The sequence below is a fragment of the Engystomops pustulosus genome, chromosome 3 (genome assembly GCF_040894005.1).
Source record: "Engystomops pustulosus chromosome 3, aEngPut4.maternal, whole genome shotgun sequence".
NCBI classification, from domain to species: Eukaryota; Metazoa; Chordata; class Amphibia; order Anura; family Leptodactylidae; genus Engystomops; species Engystomops pustulosus.
This window is the reverse complement of record NC_092413.1, coordinates 178,450,159-178,469,510: the sequence shown is the minus strand read 5'-3', so window position 1 is coordinate 178,469,510 and position 19,352 is coordinate 178,450,159. Positions and strand designations below refer to the sequence as shown.

The 19,352-nt window shown below is 42.0% G+C and overlaps 1 protein-coding gene across 1 annotated transcript; it reads right to left on the bottom strand.

Moving 5' to 3' along the window:
* Positions 1-4,528: 4,528 nt before the first annotated feature.
* On the bottom strand, positions 4,529-18,846 carry LOC140122338 (carboxypeptidase B-like). The gene is made up of 11 exons (XM_072143093.1): positions 18,707-18,846; positions 18,556-18,631; positions 15,126-15,250; positions 13,144-13,249; positions 12,240-12,341; positions 10,363-10,464; positions 9,021-9,131; positions 7,437-7,527; positions 6,896-7,098; positions 6,375-6,459; positions 4,529-4,789 (listed from the first exon to the last, which is right to left on the bottom strand). The coding sequence occupies exons 1-11, from the start codon at positions 18,775-18,777 to the stop codon at positions 4,602-4,604; spliced, it is 1,260 nt and encodes a 419-aa protein (XP_071999194.1). The 5' UTR covers positions 18,778-18,846; the 3' UTR covers positions 4,529-4,601.
* Positions 18,847-19,352: the final 506 nt, after the last annotated feature.

The window sequence follows — 19,352 nt, the reverse complement described above, 5'->3', positions numbered from 1 at the left end:
TATATATGAGTTTCTTTCTCTGTGCTGTACAAGTTGATTTAGACCTTCTATAAACAGTTTGTATGCAGTTTAGTAACTCCACCCACATCACATGGCCACACCTACTTGTTTTGACCCCACCCACAGAATGGGGCCACTTTAACAGTTTTTTCCAGGGCCACTTTAAATTCCCAGTCCGCCCCTGGCTCTAGGTGTTATTTTAAAGCAACACATTCTTGATTTGCAGGATTATCTTTAGAGCTCCTCTAGGCCCCACATTTCTTCCTGTATAGCGATATGCTACAACATTAGTCAAAATTTGCCCTTCTTCTTTCAACTGTTTTGTTGTCCTCTAGAGGCTGATATGATTGAAAGTTGTGGTAGAACAGGTAGCAATAAATTACTACTTAAATTGCCGTGCTGGCACTTTGCAATAAATAAGTGTGTTTTGGTTGTAGTTTGGGCACCCGGTCTCTAAAAGGTTCACCATCACTGCCATAGAGAATACTGTATATAGACAGATAAGCCGCATTACTCATTTCAGTATATTACATAGTTTATTCTTGTTACCTGCATTGTTCATTGTTGATTGACCATAAACATATGACTAGGACAAGGTATGATTGTATGTAAAAAATCTTATATCCTTAGTGATCCCTTATGAGAAGCAGATAACGCTAGAGAATTTAGAAAATGAATAAACACACATGTAACAAGCAATACCAAATCTTGTGTTTACCCTGATGTGTTGTTGGAGCCTCCGAATGCTGGAAGGTGCATAAATATATCCTGTGCATAACCACATGATATATTAGTCATCCAGTAACATAAATCCTTCAAAAACTGGAGTGATGATCTCTAGTTACAAAGCTAGCAGACAGCTGCAAGTTAATAACGTCCCGTGCTTCACACGGTAAGCCGCCAAACAAGTAACGTGGTGGCCACGGCTAAAAGCGGGAGAGATGTGCAGTGAACTAAACTAAAGTCATTTTAAGTTCCTGGCATGTTGGCGGACTCCACACTGCTAGAATTACATTTAGGTTGTCACCTTGTTACCACTAATATAAGATGTCACCTCAACAAAACATTCTTTAAAGTTTTTCATTTTCACAAGTATTTTCTAGTACATTTTGGGTTTACCAACACATAGTCATAGCCATTAGTGGCATTTATGAACTGGCCATAGAATATGCTATAAATATCTGAATGTTGCTTGACCCCCACCTATTGGGATAATAGGTAGAGGGAGAAGGTTGTGTGTCAGGGTTCGGGGTCAGTGTATTTCCTGGACCACCGCAGGAGGTGGAACTAGCCGACACCTGGGACCGGAGTCTAAGTCTTCACCAGAGCCCGCCACGAAGCAGAATGGTCTTGCTGGGGCAGGGTACCACCAGGTCGTTCCACAGGAGCGACTAGCCCGTGGTGGCAGCAAAGGCCGAAGCACAGAATCGTAATCCAGGCTCGTAGTCAGAAGCAGGCAAGTTGTCAGGACAGGGGGCAGAGATGCAGTCCCAGGTCAGCAACAGGAGATCACGTAGGAGGGAACGCAGGAACACGGGAACAGGAACATAGAAACACAGGAATATCACAGGGGAGCTTCCTCTATGGCTAGGTAGCTCAAAGATCTGGCGGGGAATGATGGGAGCCGCCGGTCTTCATGGAAACCCAGAGGTGACCAGCGCCAATCAGCGGCGCGCTGGCCCTTTAAATCTTCGAGCGGACGGGAGCAGGATTGTGGAAAGGTGAGTGCGGGCCGGGGGATGAGGCTGCGCCGCCATGGAGAGGGGCACGGGTGTGCCTGTGATCCGATGCATGGATCGCAGGGACACCTGTGACACTGTATATAATGGGAAAGCCAAGACAAAACAATGAAATATAATTTTGTATTCAGCATTTTTTTTTATGTAAATCAAGTATATACACCCCAAACTTTTCTGACATAAACTATATGTGTCATATGATGCAAATCATGTGTGTTATGATTAATATAAACCACACGGTCATTTCAAGGTCCTAAAATATTGCTGTGTGTATTTTATTTTGGATGCAATCAACGGTAATTGTATTTTATCAAGTGTGAAGAAAGTTATGAGAGGTTCATAATGCCTGTGGGCTGAGAGTCATTGGGGGAGATTTATCCAACGTGTCTGAGGTAAAACTGTTCTAGTTGCCCATGACAACCACACAGAGCTCAGCTTTAATTTATTCCACAGCTGTGGGCAAATGAAAGCTGAGCTCTGATTGGTTGCCATGGGGAACTAGAACAGTTCTGCTCTCAGACACCTGATAAATCTCCCTCATTGAGTTTCATCTCATTTAGTCGGCATTTGGCTACATCTGATTGAATTCATTCCCCCCTTTGAATGCCTCTGTAAAATACATATTATTCGGATCTGTATGGATGAATTTTTCCCAATTCACTGCTGGATCTCTACAATTAGTCCTCTTTTGTACTATACTTATACAAGCACAGAGAATGCACAGCAGATAAGCAGACCTTACAAGGAATAAGAGGACCTCAACGCTTAGGCATTATTATCAGGGGTGTGTACAGGGAAATATAGCAGCAAGTACAATGGCCAATTAATCTCAGGAGGTCACTAATAAAGGTGCCTTAGGACCCAGGAGCCGCTGGGCAGCACCAGCAACAGGTAGGCAAAAACCTGAACTTACCGCTGCCTGAGGCAGGCAATAGAATGGCGCCCCTCCCACCCCTTACAGTAGTAGTGTATCAGGTTATGTTTTTAGTATGTGGGTTCTCAATGCAGTGTCACACACCCATGCTGACATCTAGTGTGAAGGAGCACTATTTTTAAGTATTAAGTACTGCTTTGTAACTGGTGACTGCTCCCCTTATGCTTTCCCATCTTGCTGCAGATGGTGATGCCTGAGGCAAGAGGCTCAACTCTTCCCATGACTGGTGCACCCCTGGCAACAAGCATTTGTCGAGAATGCTGCAAAGATGTAAATGAAAAAGCGGGTGGTGCTCAACACTGACGAAAACAGGGGACATGGAAACGGGCATGGACCAATGATATTATAGCAGAAGAGTGATGTAAATTGTTAGAAACATTGACCAGTGGAGCTTCTATTGGTCTCCAGCTTTTTGCTCTTATGTTTTTGCTCTTCATAATGTTGTAATGGTAATGGGTCCAGAGTTGTTGGGTATAGCAAAGCAAAAATGTACATTTTGGAGCGGTGGTCAGTACGGGCTCAAACCCAACAGAGATAAAAGAGATGTTTAGGCAGAACATGGGGTGACAATTTCATATGTGAAGACATATCAATGAGCAAGTGGCTCTACTTTGTATTATATTTCTTAACACGTTCCTTGCTATAAAAGGTGTGGAAGGGGGTGAATGTATAACCAGACCCTAGAACCTTAAGTGACCCTTAAATTGTTTGCTCCATAATTGAAGAGACCAGTAACCTAAATGACAGCTTGTAGTTGGGGACCCGACACATATTCTGCATTGGGGTCCAGAAGCTTCACATATTAAATTGACAATCTCTATTATTAGTATCATTGACTCCCCAATTGCTTTATTAATGAGTAATAATTTAGCAATATTTAATAAATTAAGGCACAGGCCTCCACTAGAGGACAGCCACATTTATAATACAAAATGCAACAGATCATTGATACTTCAATGTAACTGGACACCGCTTGATGACTTGTTATCTAAAAGACTCTTATGTATAGACTAGTATCATATAGCTGCATCCTCCATACAGCAATCACCTTCATACTTATGAATATGAAGCTGCATCTCCCTCTAGTGGACAAACTGCATAATCATCTCTACAGTGCAATACAGTACAATATAGAGCAGTGATGGCAAACCTTTTAGAGACCGAGTGCCCAAACTACAACAAAGACCCGCTTATTTATCGCAAAGTGCCAACACATAAATTTAATTTGTGATTTATACTCCATGCTCTGTCACAGTTTTCATTGATACCAGAACCCTGAGGACACCAATAAAGCAGAAAATAGTCCCAGGTAGAGCTGTCACTTTAAAATAGCTCTGTGCACAGCAAGTCCTGGGCTGTCTGGGACTGCAAGAAGGTACCTGTAGTCATCTCTGGTGATGGCCTGAGTGCCCACAGAAAGGGCTCCGAGTGCCACCTCTGGCACCAGTGCCATAGGTTAGCCATCACTGATATAGAGCTATAACACATGTGATACCATATAAAGAGGTTATTTTGTAAAAGTACATAAAGTAAACTATAACATCCTTTCTGGTTAATTCATCCACATTGGAGCCACATTTAAAGGGATTGTACCATCTTTCTATGCTTTGCCATTTTTAAGAACATGGGACCCTTCACTGTAATTACAGAGCGGTCACAGCTTTATTTATTAGATTTTATACAATTATTACATCTTTTTGACTTTGTCAAATTTGTGCTTGTTGTCAAATTCCTGGTTAAACTATAAGTCACCAGCACAATCCATACAAATTATTACCTGTGTATACCCCATTTATCCCTGTTAATAAAGTCTCCCAATAATAAATCACAAAAATTCATTGATAAGTCACAAAAATGATGCAGTAAGTTGTTTATTCTTATTTTTGATTTATGAACAGTGAATAATAGGGAGTATGTGAGAAGACTTGTTAGGTAGAATGAGAGAGAACATAATTGGCGATGTATATTATGGCTGCTGTTGTTTCTTTGCAGGTTGCTTTTATCTGTTTCTCGGGAAGGAGAAAGCCGTAATCACCCGTATCCCGGAGTTCAAGGGTAAAGGAGTACTGGATTCCTTGTGAGTAGGCCCAGTCATCAGAGGATCCGGAAGTGGGATCTATTAGATGCAATGTAATGTTTTAATTATGATATTACCTGACACAGTATAACCATATTATGATATGTTTTTTTATTTGATTTTAAATTTACCTTTTTCTTTGCTAAATATTAACATGTTAGTTAAACTGTAAAATACTTTGTATGAAAACATTGGTGTTTGGGCAGAGTTAGGTACTACGTTTATGTCATGAATATTGTGTGCCAACATTTTTTGAATGAAAGACAACAATTACTTATACTCTGCACACAATTATTAAAGGGGTATTTCCACGAAGACAAGATTCTTAAATATACTCAGGATAAGGAAATAACACATTCTCTAATTCACTGTTTGACAAAAACACAGCATTTCACAGATGTACAACCTATCTCTCTCAGTCCTGGAGTACACAATTTCAGTTGCCCTGGTATCCGCCTGTTAATTTTCCTTTAGGGTCAGGAAGACACATTGTTCTCCTGTCTGGGACTGAGCTGAGCTCCTCTCTGCCTGCCGGCAGACTTCCTGCCGGCAGGCAGTGTAAGGAAAGTAAAACTACAAGCTACAGACAGATAAGGTCTTCATCCAAGGGAGGGTGAGGGAGGCAGATCTGATATATGTTAGTGTTAATGTTATGAGATGTAGCAGAGCTGATAGTGTCATTGTGTTTTTTTTTCCATCTCATGGATCTCATCATCTCTCATCTCTGATCCGTCTCATCTCTCTTTCTACGTGTCACATACTAGTACAATGTTCAGAAGGTAAATGAAAGTGTTGATAAACATGTACCCTGATAATCAAACATAATTTTCAGCTCACAGATTTAGAGGAATCATAAAGTGTCTGCTTAGAGAGTCCCTGCCCAGACTTTGGAATTTTACACTGACCAGCCTAGAGAGTGATAGGAGCTAAAACAGCAATAAAACTGAGTAAAATTGTAAAGCAAGGGGTTAAAATGATTTTTATTGAGTAAACATCTTTAGGGGATTGAAATTTGAGAATTTTCTTTCATGGTCAAACTCCTTTAAGTCCAGGAAAAGTGGTAAATTAAATATTTAAAGGGAACTTGTCATCAGGATTTCACATTTTGACCTAATGACAGGTTCCCATAGGCTGTTTAATACTAATTACCAATTTTTTTAAATAATAAATATTTACCTAATTAGCTGCCAGCAAAGGGGATCATGTGATTGGAGGTATCTGTGCAAGCCTGCGAATCCCTGCATCATGACTGCTCTCCTAGCTCTGCAGCTCCCTACTGCTCCCACCTCTGCTCTCCGTCATGCAGACATGAGCTGACCCCATACTGCAAGCAAATCTCGGTCAGCTCATGTCTTCAAGTAGGAGGGGGGAGTCAGGAAGAGGGAGCGGGCAGCCTTGCACAGATGCCCTCATGATTCGTTTCTCTCTGTTGGCAGGGAGACAGGTACAATTTTATATACTTTTAAAACTTAATGGAAATAAGAATGTTTATTATTATTATTATTTAGAAGATTCATAATTAGTATTAAACAGCCTATGAGAACCTGTTCTTAGGGCAAAATATGAAATCCTGGTGACGGGTTCCCTTTAAGAAGTAATAAGTAATCAAAAATAACATGCTTACAAATGGTGGATGCGGAGGGTCCATAGACATATTCAGTTTTATACAGACTATATAATTTTGATGCAGCTCCTTTAGAGATTTCATCCTGGCCAAAAAGAACAGAAAATGTTATATTATATTTTCTTTAATATGTGTTTGTAATAAATGCAGACATACAAGGCCCATGGACATCTATGGAGGACTTATTATGGCTTGGGCAGTGTACATGACCCCATGTCATCATTAGTCCTCATTCACATGACTGTATTTAGGGTCCGTGAGCTATCTGCATGCATTACACTAGCCCCAGTTGACTTTTCTTGTGCACGGCCATGGTGCGATCGCTCTTTTCCAGTGTCCACCAGACAAAATGGTAGCAGGACCTGCATGCAACCTGTTTTGCACCCAGGGTTGTGTGAAAGAGGCTCTACCATGTACTGAACACCAATGTCAGCATTGTAATGACTGTCCATACATTCCCTGCTTTTAATTCTTTAACATAGTCATTTAATCACAGTCAGTTGTATTAACAATTTACTTGCCAGCTCTTTTGTGTTGGGTGCTAGGTCGTAGGTATAGGAGTAAGGGTATAGTATCATCTGTGCGTAGGCATGGATACTGATGTAGGACTTGATTGATTTTAAGTTGCTGAGGATAAAGTTAGCCACGTTCAGTGCTTCGATCTCAGACTGCGCGGACTCTCCGCAGTATATCTCTGAGCAGGGCTCATCTGACGCTCCGATATCTACAAGACAAGAGTAAACTTTGTTAATATTTTGGGTGATATCAAATAGAGGATTGCAAACTAGGAACACACACCACAACGCCCCTTTAGGTGCGCAGTTTTCAGAAGTGTCAGACATAGTGCAGTTGCAACGCAATTATGGTGCAAATGCTAAATAAATACATGTGCAAGCTCCAAAGACCTTCTTTTAGTGCAAACTTTAGGGCAAAAACTGGTGCAGACACAATGATATATCAGTGATCCTGTCTCCCTGGTATATATTCTTGTATATTTCTCTATTATTTATCAACAGAAGAAAATGTATAGAATCCGCCATGGATTGTACATTAATGTCTTACCACACCACGATATGTTAAAGTTTCTATTGAGATCTGCGCCAAAACAGTTGCAGTCTGGCGTTGGTGAGCGAGACTTTCTCCACATACGATCCTATGAAATATATTTCAATTTAGAATGGAAAACATTTCTATGAATCCAGGTAGGTGTTATAAATTATGCATCAGGCCCATCCCACTGCCCTAAAAAATAAATTTTCCTTCTGGCACTCCCCACGGCTCCTCTTCTCCCCTCTTCTAGCATCACCCGTAGCGCGACCCAGCTCTGTGTTCTCACCCATGGCAACATTATGACATCATGAGGGGGATGCAGTGTGCTGGCTCCCTATATACTGGGGGGGGGCCGCAGAGTGCTGGATTCCTATATACTGGGGAGGGGGCTGCAGTGTGCTGGCTCCCTTTATACAGGGTGAGCTGCAGTTTGCTCGCTCCCTATATACTGGGGTGGGGGGGTGTAGTGTGCTTGCTACCTATATACTTGGGGAGGGGGGCTTAGTTGTGCTGGCTACCTATATACTGGGGGAGTGGGGCTGCAGTGTGATGGCTACCTGTATACCTGTGGGGGGTCTGCAGTGTGCTGGCTACAGATATATACTGTGGGGGTGGCTACAGTGTACCTGCTCCCTATCTACTGTAGGGGAGAAAGGGGCTGCATTGTGTTGCCTCTCTATATACTGAAGGGGATGCAGTGCGCTGGCTACCTATATACTGGGTGGATGGGGCTGAGTTGTGCTGACTGCATATATATAGTTGAGGGCAGCTGCAGTGTTCTTGCTACCTATATACTGGGGGAGGGAGGCTGCAGTGTGATGGCTACCTACATATGTTGGAGGGCTGCAGTATGATGGCTACCCATATACTGTGAGGGGCTGCAGTGTGGTGGCTACGTATATATTGGGGGGCTGAAGTATCCTGGATATCTATATACTGGGGGGGGGGCTGCAGTGTTCTGTATACCTATATACTACAGGGGACTGTGGTGTGCTGGCTACTTACGTACTAGGGGACGGGGGCTGCAGTGTGATAACTAGCTATGTAACATGGGGGAGGGCTGCAGTGTGCTGGTTACCTATATACTGTGGGTGGGTCTGCAGTGTGCTGGCTACCTATATACTGGGGGCTGCAGTGTCCTGGATATCTATATACTGGGAGGGGGGCTGCAGTGTGCTAGCTACCTCTAAACTGGGGCAGTGTGCAGGTTAGCCTTCATACTTCCTGCACACTGTAGTGGGGGTAGTGTTCTGGCCTCCTATTTACTAGGGAGGGCAGTGTGCCAGATACCTACTATATACTTGATTTTATCATGTTTTAAGCTGTCATTCTCTATATTCATTGTTTGGATTCTTTCCTTTTTCTCCCTGTAGTTATCAGTGCAGCGCTCCCATCCTGCAGGGGTGATGCTTTGGTATACAGCATGTGATCATTGGGGTCAGTCTTTCATATATATACAGATGCATCATGACATATATATGGGGGGTCTACTTGTGCTAGAAATGGAGGGGGTGTGTGTTTTTTTATATTCGCCCTGAACAACAAATTACCTAGAAACTGCCCTGTTATGCATAAATTATGACTAGATGTTATTACCTTTGTCCAAGTATGAACGTAACCATCAACGTTTAATACAGGGAGAATATAGAAGTTCAGGTTTGTCAATAGCTTCTTTGTTTCTTCATCTTTGGAATATCCTGAAACAAGCTGTGGTGAAAGAACGATATCAGGAATGTTTCACCCCTTTGAATGCAGCATCTAAGCCTTTTTGAGAGAGGGGCTACCTGTCTCTCCCCATCAGTACCTCTTTATGTGATCACAGAGTGACAATGGTGGCTGTAACACCTTAAAGTGGCCTCCAGCTCAGCCATGAGCTATATTGATGTAGGCGGTCTGGAGAAGCTGTGTGCTCACAATGTTACCACTACAGTGTGGATTACTACATTGCTTTGTATTGGAACTCATTGCACTACAGCCATTAGGACCCAAGACAGACTGGCCACTAAGGGGATAATTTATTGGGCTGTGAATTAACGATTTACTGTATTGGTTTCATTACACTTTCTATGTACCATGTGCATGTGTAAACTATTGGTTATTAACCCTTTCACACACCATGACATTATTGCACATCATTAATGTGGTTCCAAATTTGGAACCTGAACTGTTCCCTTTCCATACATGGCAGGTGTCTGAGATCAAAGCCATGACAGCTAAACTGCGGTGACCCATGGACGCCTCAAGTTGTCCCAACATTGGCGTCATAGAGGAGTACTGATTGTTTTCCATATAACAATCTCTGAGACTAGTCTATAAATGGAAAAATAAAAAATGGTATTACTTCTGGAATGCAGGAAATAACAGAATTAATTTAAAAAAACAGAAACGGAGCAAGTCCTGATGGAGTTAATACATTTTTATATGGGGTCCTACTGTTTATACTACGGGTTACACTTGGCATCTGTATGTAGAGGTGACATAGTTATAAACTTGCCTCTCATTCACCTTCTTTATTTCTCTATTGTGATATTTTGGTGATATTTGCAATAGTGATTGGTGATTGAGTTGGAAAGCACCAGATCATTGTATGGTGTGAGGGAATAGAATTCCCTTTTTATTTTGTTCTCCTACCATGTATCTATACAAAGACCTCTATGCATAGTACCATCCCCCGCGTACACAGATCATCTTTCAGATACATCCTGTAAAGGCTATTGGAATGTGGACATGCTCAGTAGGTTCCTTTGTCCCAAGAACCTAAAAAAACTGTCTGCTACCTAAATAAATTGGAATCCTCTTAAACATGTGAAGGTCTGAGTGATTCACTGAGCAGCTTGTACTATACAATGATTTGGACCCACACATCACAGAGATGGGGATATTTCCCTAACAACGGAGGATATATAACTATAAAGCCACTACTGCTGATAATACTGACCTCCCTCACAAACCACTGACAGAAGGCAGGAGAGATCCATTCTCTGGCGTGTATACCGCAGTCCATGAAGATAGCCGGCCCTGCAGGACTGGACTGCCCAACCTTCCAGGATAATAGAAACACTAGGTAAGCAGTGTACAGTACAGAACATCATGATATGTTTCTATTATCATCACATCTGAACCTTTGTTTCAGGAAATATGAAGTAAAATAAGATTCATCTAAAGCACAAGTGTTGACTCCTTGTATCATTAGACTATTGATACAAAACCATCATTTAGCTATTGATCTCTTGATTTTTCCTGCTCTCAGCTTTGCATAATTTAAAATGTTTCCACGATAAAAGAAATGTCCGCTAAATAATAGCTCCATGCATAATACAGCATCTGTGCTAGCTATACATTAAGTGTGGGCTAAAGATGACGGAGCCCAGTCGTCCCTTGGCTGTTGCTCTATTGATGAGAAAGGTTAAATATTGAATAAATGATCCATATTCCTAAAACAATGAAATTATTTCTGAGGGGAATAAATTGAAAAAAGATGATATTGTCTCTGTTACGTTGAACCGATCCCTATAGAAATTAACCCCTGTAGCATTGTTATTGGCAAGGTGGCTAAGTGAGTAGCACTTCTGCCTTGCAGTGCTTGAATCCCACCCAGGTTAACATCTGCAAAGAGTTTCTATGTTCTCTCCGTGTTTGCATGGATTTCCTCCAGGTACTCCGGTTTCCTCCCACTCTCCAGAACATACTGTTAGGTTGTTTAGATTGTGAGCCCCATGGGGACAGGGACCAATTTGACATGCTTTGTGCAGCGCTGTGTAATCTGTGTGCGCTATATAAATAAAGAATTATTATTAATAGAAAAGTATTTACTACAAAAATTCAATAGAGGGCATTTATCATACAACTGCGCAGGACCGGTCAGTTCAGGAGGCCGGAGCTTGAGGCGGGAGTTATGTTGCCGGGCAGTTCTAATCCGGATCTTGCGCTATTGCTTCTTCCCCTAGGTAGTGTATAGGCACTAAGTAGGAAACCTCTCTGGTGGCTATCTCTGCCGCCACACTCAACCCCCTTCACTAGGCACAAATCCTGGCTGTACGCCCGGAATTGCACTTGATTCTGGGCTTGTAATCCAGAAAACTGGTACACAGGCCCTGATAACTGGTGGACAGACCCTGATAAATCCCTCCAATGTGTTTAATTTACAGTACTCTGGTGGCATTGGTGGTCATGTGACCCTTGTGATAGGGAGGACACAAGCTATGCCATATTGGTTTTAATGAAAATACTCCTGTAGGTTATGTTCACTTCAGAGGTTAGATTAGGAATCCTACACGAAAACATCCTACAATGTCTCATCTGGGATAGTGATAGACCCCCCAACAGAATTGTTGGATCTCAGTAGCTTTAGATTGTGTCCATCATGTAACAGGTTCCATTACATTTTTTTGTGGGCAAATCATTGAATAAGCAATTGAAAATAAATATGTACATGCAATTTGTAAGTCATGCCCTCAGGTTTTTATTTTAATACCTTTGCTGATGAGTATGAAAAACCTACTCCTTTGCTCTACATCTACTATATCATTACGGAATACCATCATTAGTAGATGTGCTAAATAGGTCCTAAATATCAATATTCTAAATTATCATAAAGTCTCATAGGAGGAGATATATCAGAAGTATTTAAAAAGAAGAATTGTTTCAGTTGCCCATGGCAACCAATAAGAGCTCAGTTTTCCTTTTCCCACAGCTGTTTATAAAATGAAAGCTGAGCTCTGATTGGTTTCAATGGGCAGCTTGAACAGTTTTACCTCAGACACTTCTGATAAATCTCCCCCATAAAGTTAAATGAACATGTTTTTGTTTCCTCACCCTTAGAACATACATTGGACGGCCTTCATAGGTTTCACCAATTTTAAGCTGGCTGACAAGATCTGAATGTTTAGCAGCCATCGTGGACATCCATTTAGCAATCTAGAAGCAAAAAAGAAAGGTATTAAAGGGGTATTCCAGGAATAAGCATAATTCATATTTAAATGGGTCCGTGGAATATGGGCTAATATGTAATTAGTTGTTATTTTAAAGTTTGCTTAGTAGAAAAATGTTGTGGATATACACTATGATAAATAATTAAAATGCTACTTTAAGAGCCCATAAAACTTTGTGAATCATAAAAGCAAACTATTTATTTATGCTCCATTTTGTGATTAATGACTTTGTTGAGTTTTGTTGTATTCACTTATTTATTGTGTTATGGTTTTTTGTATCACCTTATCAATGTCTAATCTTTTATAGGGATTAATATGTTGTCTTTCTATAGAATCCCAGGTTTACTATACCTGGTGTCTATCCCAGGTCTGTTTATGTCATATGACTGTCCATCGCTGCGTGTGCACAAACTGCATGGATGGTTTTTCCACTCATGACTCTGTATTAGGGGACGTAACTTATTCCGCAGGCTGCTACCTCTCTGAGAACATGTTGAACAAACCCGAGAGCATGTGATCTAGCGCTGTGGTATGTATAATTTCTGGGGTGGCATTTTGTGCTGTATTCTGATGTATCTAGGACGTTGTTTAATAATACAGTGTGGCAGTGTAGCCCTCAAAGCAAAAAAGTTCTGTAAGGTCTATAATTATTCTTTGTGATGGTTTTTATTTTGGAGTCTAATGTTTTTAACTTTATGTTTTTTTCCTGAACTGATGCAAACATTTAAAATGGGTAAATTAGGAATGAGAGTGGCAAGTAGAACAGCAAACATCAACAAATATGTTACCGTTTCCCAATCATTGTACTTCATATAGCTATGCTTCTTAGACTTGTGAAATCTACGGTTGTCCAATTGTGCTTCAATCCCTGTCTGGAGGTCATGGAATAAAATCCTAATAGAAAGGGAAAGGTGATATAATTAGGGACAGTAACAGGTTTAAGCAACAATTGTTGTCAAAGTTAAGTTTGTTTCAGCCTCCACTGTAAGTGTAATGATCTAAAGGGATCTAAAACACTGAAGTTGAGAGCAGGAGCAAAGTTATACTTTTTTTCTTACACCTGTCCCGGTCTGGTGCAGGTCAAAGTATATCTAAACATGTTTTACATACACGCATGCTTTTTTTTCACAATGATTTAGAAACTGGAGGGGAACATGACAAATAATTGAGCGATTTCAGAGTCTGGTCTGAGTTTTGAAGCACATTACCAGGAGGTGCTTCCTGTATGACAAAATATGGCCTCCTAAAAGGAATGGAATGTACTTTGTTTATTAAATTGTTATTGAAGCGTAATAACTGTTAAAAAAACATTATGAAACCACAAATTGTTATATCTGAATCCCCTTTCAAAATGAACAGAACAAAACCAATATTCATCTATACTTTTGAGAGTTAGGGCATTTTATCTCATTAGACTCATCAGACTCATTAGCATAATTCTAAAAGTAGATTTTAGAAAAAAAGAGGCCCTGGATGACAAATATAAGTAGATTACCACACTTATAGTGCCTGGATCTATGAGTAAGGCCCCTTCTACACTTGCGAGTGTGATGCGATGAACTCACATCACACTCGCAACGTGTGCTGCCCAGATCGCACGGCCCGAATGCTGCAACCGGAACCAGAACTAACATCTTGAGATCCGTTCCGGTTTGCAGCATTTTGGCCGTGCGATCCGGGCAGCATGAGTTGCGAGTGTGATGCGAGTTCATCGCATCACACTTGCAAGTGTAGAAGGGACCTAAGTGTCCAGGGTGTCTCAAATAAAGTGTTCACTTCTCTCTCATGACATAATTATGCAGTCCACTTGCATGCGCTTCTTCCCTCCCATTCCCCTGAGATAGCACTTTCAATGGCGCATGCGCAAGACTTCCTGGGGAGTCGGCTGATGTCAAGACTTCTGAGAGGCGTGCATAATTATGTGATAAGAGAGCACCGGACCCTATGTGGAATACTTTGGGGGGTCAGATTCTAATTTACATATTAAAAATAACCTTTTCTCTGGCACTGTTTTGGGGGTTAATGTAAATAAGAGCGTTTATCAAACACGAGTGTGCAAGTGGTTGATTTCCTTTAAGAAACTCTGACATAACACTCTCTCTTCCTCTCCATTTTGTGCTCAGTGTTAGATACATTAATGCTGGGTTCCCATAGGTCAAACTCTTGCAAATTCTTGCATATTGCAAGAAATTGCAATTCATTATGCGACTATACCCCTTTCACACCATGGGTGAAGTGGAGTGGCCAACAGCAAAGAGTTCACCGGCAAAGGGAATTCCTGTGTGCACAGGTTTCTACGCAAAACTACGCCATGTCGAAGCTGGCATAGTTTGTCCACCAGGGCATCACAGCTGGCACACACATCTTGTATACATTGTACTCGTTTTTTTTTTTTACTAAAAGTAAGTATTTGTACATCTTTTTAATACAGAAGTAACCCTTTTGTCTATGTTTCCATCTTTTCTGAAATGCACCACCACAAAACTGCCTGAAATAGTGTGGTTCTTTTGCGACATAACTTCCAGGATCTCACACTGCTCTTCTCATTAGCACTGCAAAGGTAGAAGGATGGTGGGAAAACCTGCAGCATGAATGGACAAGCTGTGGCTGAAAACTCACTGCAAGTCTTTATTATAGAATGCAGATAAGATTTGGGTATTTCATCTAATTATTTAGACCCCACCACTATCTCTTGGTAATAGGGTGCACACACAGTACACTCATGCATACCAACTTGAGCTTCAAAAGTTGAACAAATAAAGGCACTTACTCAAATTGAATATTATTCAGTTTCAGACGTTGAAGGATGTTGTCCGTGTGATTGGCATGAATATGGAGATCCACATTCATCTTTGGTGCTATTCTTGATGATGAATCTGGGTGCCAAAAATCAAACTGGAAAAAAAAGTACAAGGTTGGTGCAACAGACCTAAAGTAAGCAGCTCCTAGTGCTACAACAGTCCCACTATGTACACTAGAAACGCCGTACAACACTCAAAGCCACCCCTCCAACTACATAGGCTGGCGGACCCCCTCATGAATATTTCTATTGTACATCGCAGCTAGCGTTATCGGAGGTTTCAATTAACGCTAACAGTGTAACACTGCTGCATCTGTTGTAGCACTAGGAGCTGCTTACAAAGACACAAAGGACGTCGTTTACTATGTACATGTTTTTTCTGGTGCCAGAATCCTTTCTTTTTAGTGATTTAGTGTTGGCGCCCCAAAAATCTATATTTTCCAGCATAGTGTGGCACATTTACAAAGAGCCTTGCACCAGTTTTCTGTTGCACATTGGACCTTCTTTTAAGTGCAAACTGCTTGCACAGGTATTTAAGATGGGTACGCGCCACACATTTCTGCAAGGGGCGTTCCGGTACTCAGAACGTGTGCCAGATTTATCATACAAAGTCTGAAAGACAGATACAAAGACAGAAATGTGTTGCACGCCCCATGTTAAAGGTGCACCAAAAAAAGGATTGCACTCTGTTGGGACAGTGCAGGGAGCACCAGATTCATGAAGAACGTGCCCCACAAATCCTGAATCTGGCGCCCCCTGCACACTACACAGGCAAACTGCACATAGTACAGACTACACTGTTCAGTAAATTTTTTATTTTCTCTCTCAACTTGGGCACAGCTTTTGAATCCCAACACTTCTTCTGCAATTCTTCCTGACAAAAAGCAAGCCTACCAACTTCTAAACCTGTGGATTGTCATTACAGTGCTCCAAATATAATAAAGGGGTATTAATTCATCTATCATGTAATTAAAAAAATTTTTTACTGTGTGAAGATAATGGGGGTCATTTACTAAGGGCCCGATTTGCGTTTTCCCGAAGTGTTACCCGAATATTTCCGATTTGCGCCGATTTCCCCTGAATTGCCCCGGGATTTTGGCGCACGCGATCAGATTGTGGCGCATCGGCGCTGGCATGCACGCGACGGAAATGGGGGGGGCGTGGTTGAACGAAAAACCAGAAAAACCGTCGCATTTAAAAAAAAAATGTTTCGCGGAGCTTGCACTTACCTTCACTCAGCCTGGCTCGGTGTATTTCAGTGCGTTCCGGGGAACTTCAGCGCAGCAGCGCCACCTGGTGGACGTCGGAGGAACTGCCTTCATAAATCCTGTCCGGACCCGAATCGAGCACAGAGAACGCGCTGCTGGATCGCGAATCGACTGGGTAAGTAAATCTACCCCAATGTCCCATAAATGTAGACGTGTTGTCCTTGGATTGCACAAAGAGACTGTAACAAACCTGTCCAGCACAACCACAACCAGAGCTGGAGCAAGCTGTCAAACTGGGTAAGCGGTGCCAAACCACCCTGACAAGGGCAAACCTGCTATCAGGAACTTAACTAACGAACCCTGAGTGATGCTGCAAGGTGACTTATTTTGTATGGCAGCAGCTGGATGGTGCTGCGGACAGGAAACAGGAAATCAGAGATAGACCAGTGTTAACACTAAAACACAGAAGGGTAACAAGCCAAAAACAAACACAAATCTGAGACAGGGAAAGCTGGGTCACAAGCTGTGGGACACACAAGAGATAGAGACAGACAGACAAAGTCAGAGAAAGGTACAGAATCTGAGAGCAATGGAATGGTTGATAAGTGTAGCTGAAGTCGGATAAACAGAAAAACAAAAGTAGCAGTAGCCAGCACCCTCCGAAGGAACTATGCAGAATATAAAGGGAGTAATGGACATTGCCCCCAGCACTGACTGGTTCAGCCGTCCATCATTCAAGCCACAGATGCACACAAAACAAGCTCAAACTGACACCTAGCTCTCCCTAAGATCCTAAAATGAAGCTGTCAATCACAGGCAGCTCTGGGTATGATTTTCAAGTACGCTAGCGGCACACAGACTATGATGTTGGCAAGCGTCATAGTCTGTGTGTTGTCAGCTTGCACGGACTTGTTACTGCCTGCTGGACTGGATCAAGTAGTGGACCTCGGCTGACAGACTATATACTGGTGGCTGGCAGGCTATATACTGGGGAATGGCAGGCTGTATACGGGGAGCTAGCTGGATATGGATACTGGGGCTGCTTGGCTGTCTACATACTGGGGGCTGGCAGGCTATATACTGGGGGCTGGTAGGCTATATACTGGGGGCTAGCTATATACTAGGGCTGGCTGGCTATATACTGGGGCTGGTTGTCAGGCTATATACTGGGGCTGTCTGACTATATACTGGGGACTGGTTGGCTATATATTGGGGCTTGCATGCTATATATTGGGGGATGGCTATACACTGGGGCTGGTTGGCTATATAATGAGGGCTGGCTATATATTGGGGTCTGGAAGGCTATATACTAGGGGCTGGCTAGTTATGTACGGTGGCTGGCTGTATATTGGGGCAGGAGCTGGCTATATACTGGGGGCTGTTTGGTTATATACTGGGGATGGTAGGCTATATACTGGGAACTTGCAGGCTATATACGGGGGGTGGTAGGCTTTATACTGGGGACTTGCAGGCTATATACTGGGGGCTTGCTAACTTTATACTGGGGCTTGTTGGCAGGCTATATACTGGGGCAGGAGGTTGGCTATATAATGAGGGCTGGCTATATACTGGGGGCTGGAAGGCTATAAACTAGGTGCTGGCTGGATTAATACTGGGGCTGGATGCTGTATACTGGGGCAGGAGCTAGCTATATACTGGGGGCTGACAGGCAATCTACTGGGGGCAGGAGGCTGGCTGGCTATATACTGGGAGCAAGGGACTGGAAGCAGGGGACTGGGTAGCTATATAAAGGGGGGGGGGCTGTGACCAATGCATTATACTCGAGTCAATAGGTTTTCCCAGTTGTTTGTGGCATAATTAGGGGCCTCAGATTATATTCGGGTCGGCTTATACTCGATTATATATGGTAATTGAAGAAATGTATATAGGTGGCTGATTAATTTAATTAAATATGAATGCTGAGATGGGAATACCCCTTTAAGGCCTTGTGCCACAATATAAAATCAGAGTGCGAAACACTGCTAAGAAACAACACCTTGTGTCAAAAATAATAAATACTCCCCACCAATATTTAGGGAATCCAAACTACCGTATATTGCATAGCCCCCATCAAACAGTGCCTGAAAATAAAACTCTAAACCCCCTCGGCTGTAGAAATTCAATGTTCTCAGAATATTTGTGAAATCAGATGTCATAAAATATTCTGTACATTTATAAGTACGACTACTTACCTGAAATTCCTTGTCCATTCTTTTAATAAGCTTGACATGTTCTTCTGTCTCCAGCTGAACCTGGATCACTTTGTGCCTGAAAGAAATATTGGATATTCCAGTAACAGGTTTTACCTCCTGTGAAGTGAACATTTAGAAATGTAAAACTTACCCATGAAATGTCAAACTGGATGTCACTGAAGAGATAATAGAGGCATAAATGCAAATCCACAGCAGTCTCATTGTGTTCACATGGGTCACGTTCTTGGTTTGAGCCCAGTCCTCTCTTTTCAGTAGATAATATTGATTATGATTATGATTGTGTGTTCCCTCCTCCCCAGCTCTTTTACTGTTCCGTTAAAGGGATTTTCCACTACACTTCTTATTTCATTGTTTTGTATTTGAAAATGTAACACCTTTCCATTTGCATTCTTCCCCAGGGTGGCCAGGATTTAGTACTGATCACCTTACCCCTGCATAGACCATCAATAATGGTCTAGTTAATCGACACTATACCAAGGGTCCATACCAGGGTCGGCTCCAGGTTTCAGTAGGCCCCTGGTCGGCCCCTTACCAGTGAACTCATGTGGTGTCATTAAAAATCTGAAACTAAAACAGTCTCCTGTTGCCTAAAATATTCCCTATCATATATTCTTATCATACCAAACAACCCCCACATGATTATTTTATATACAGCCCACTCATGGTTATTTTGTATAAATCCCCCCTTACTCCCTAGGGATTCATTAGATACAGCCCCCCTCCCCATTATAGATTCCTTATATACAGCCTTAAATCCCCCCCTCCAGCAGCTCTGG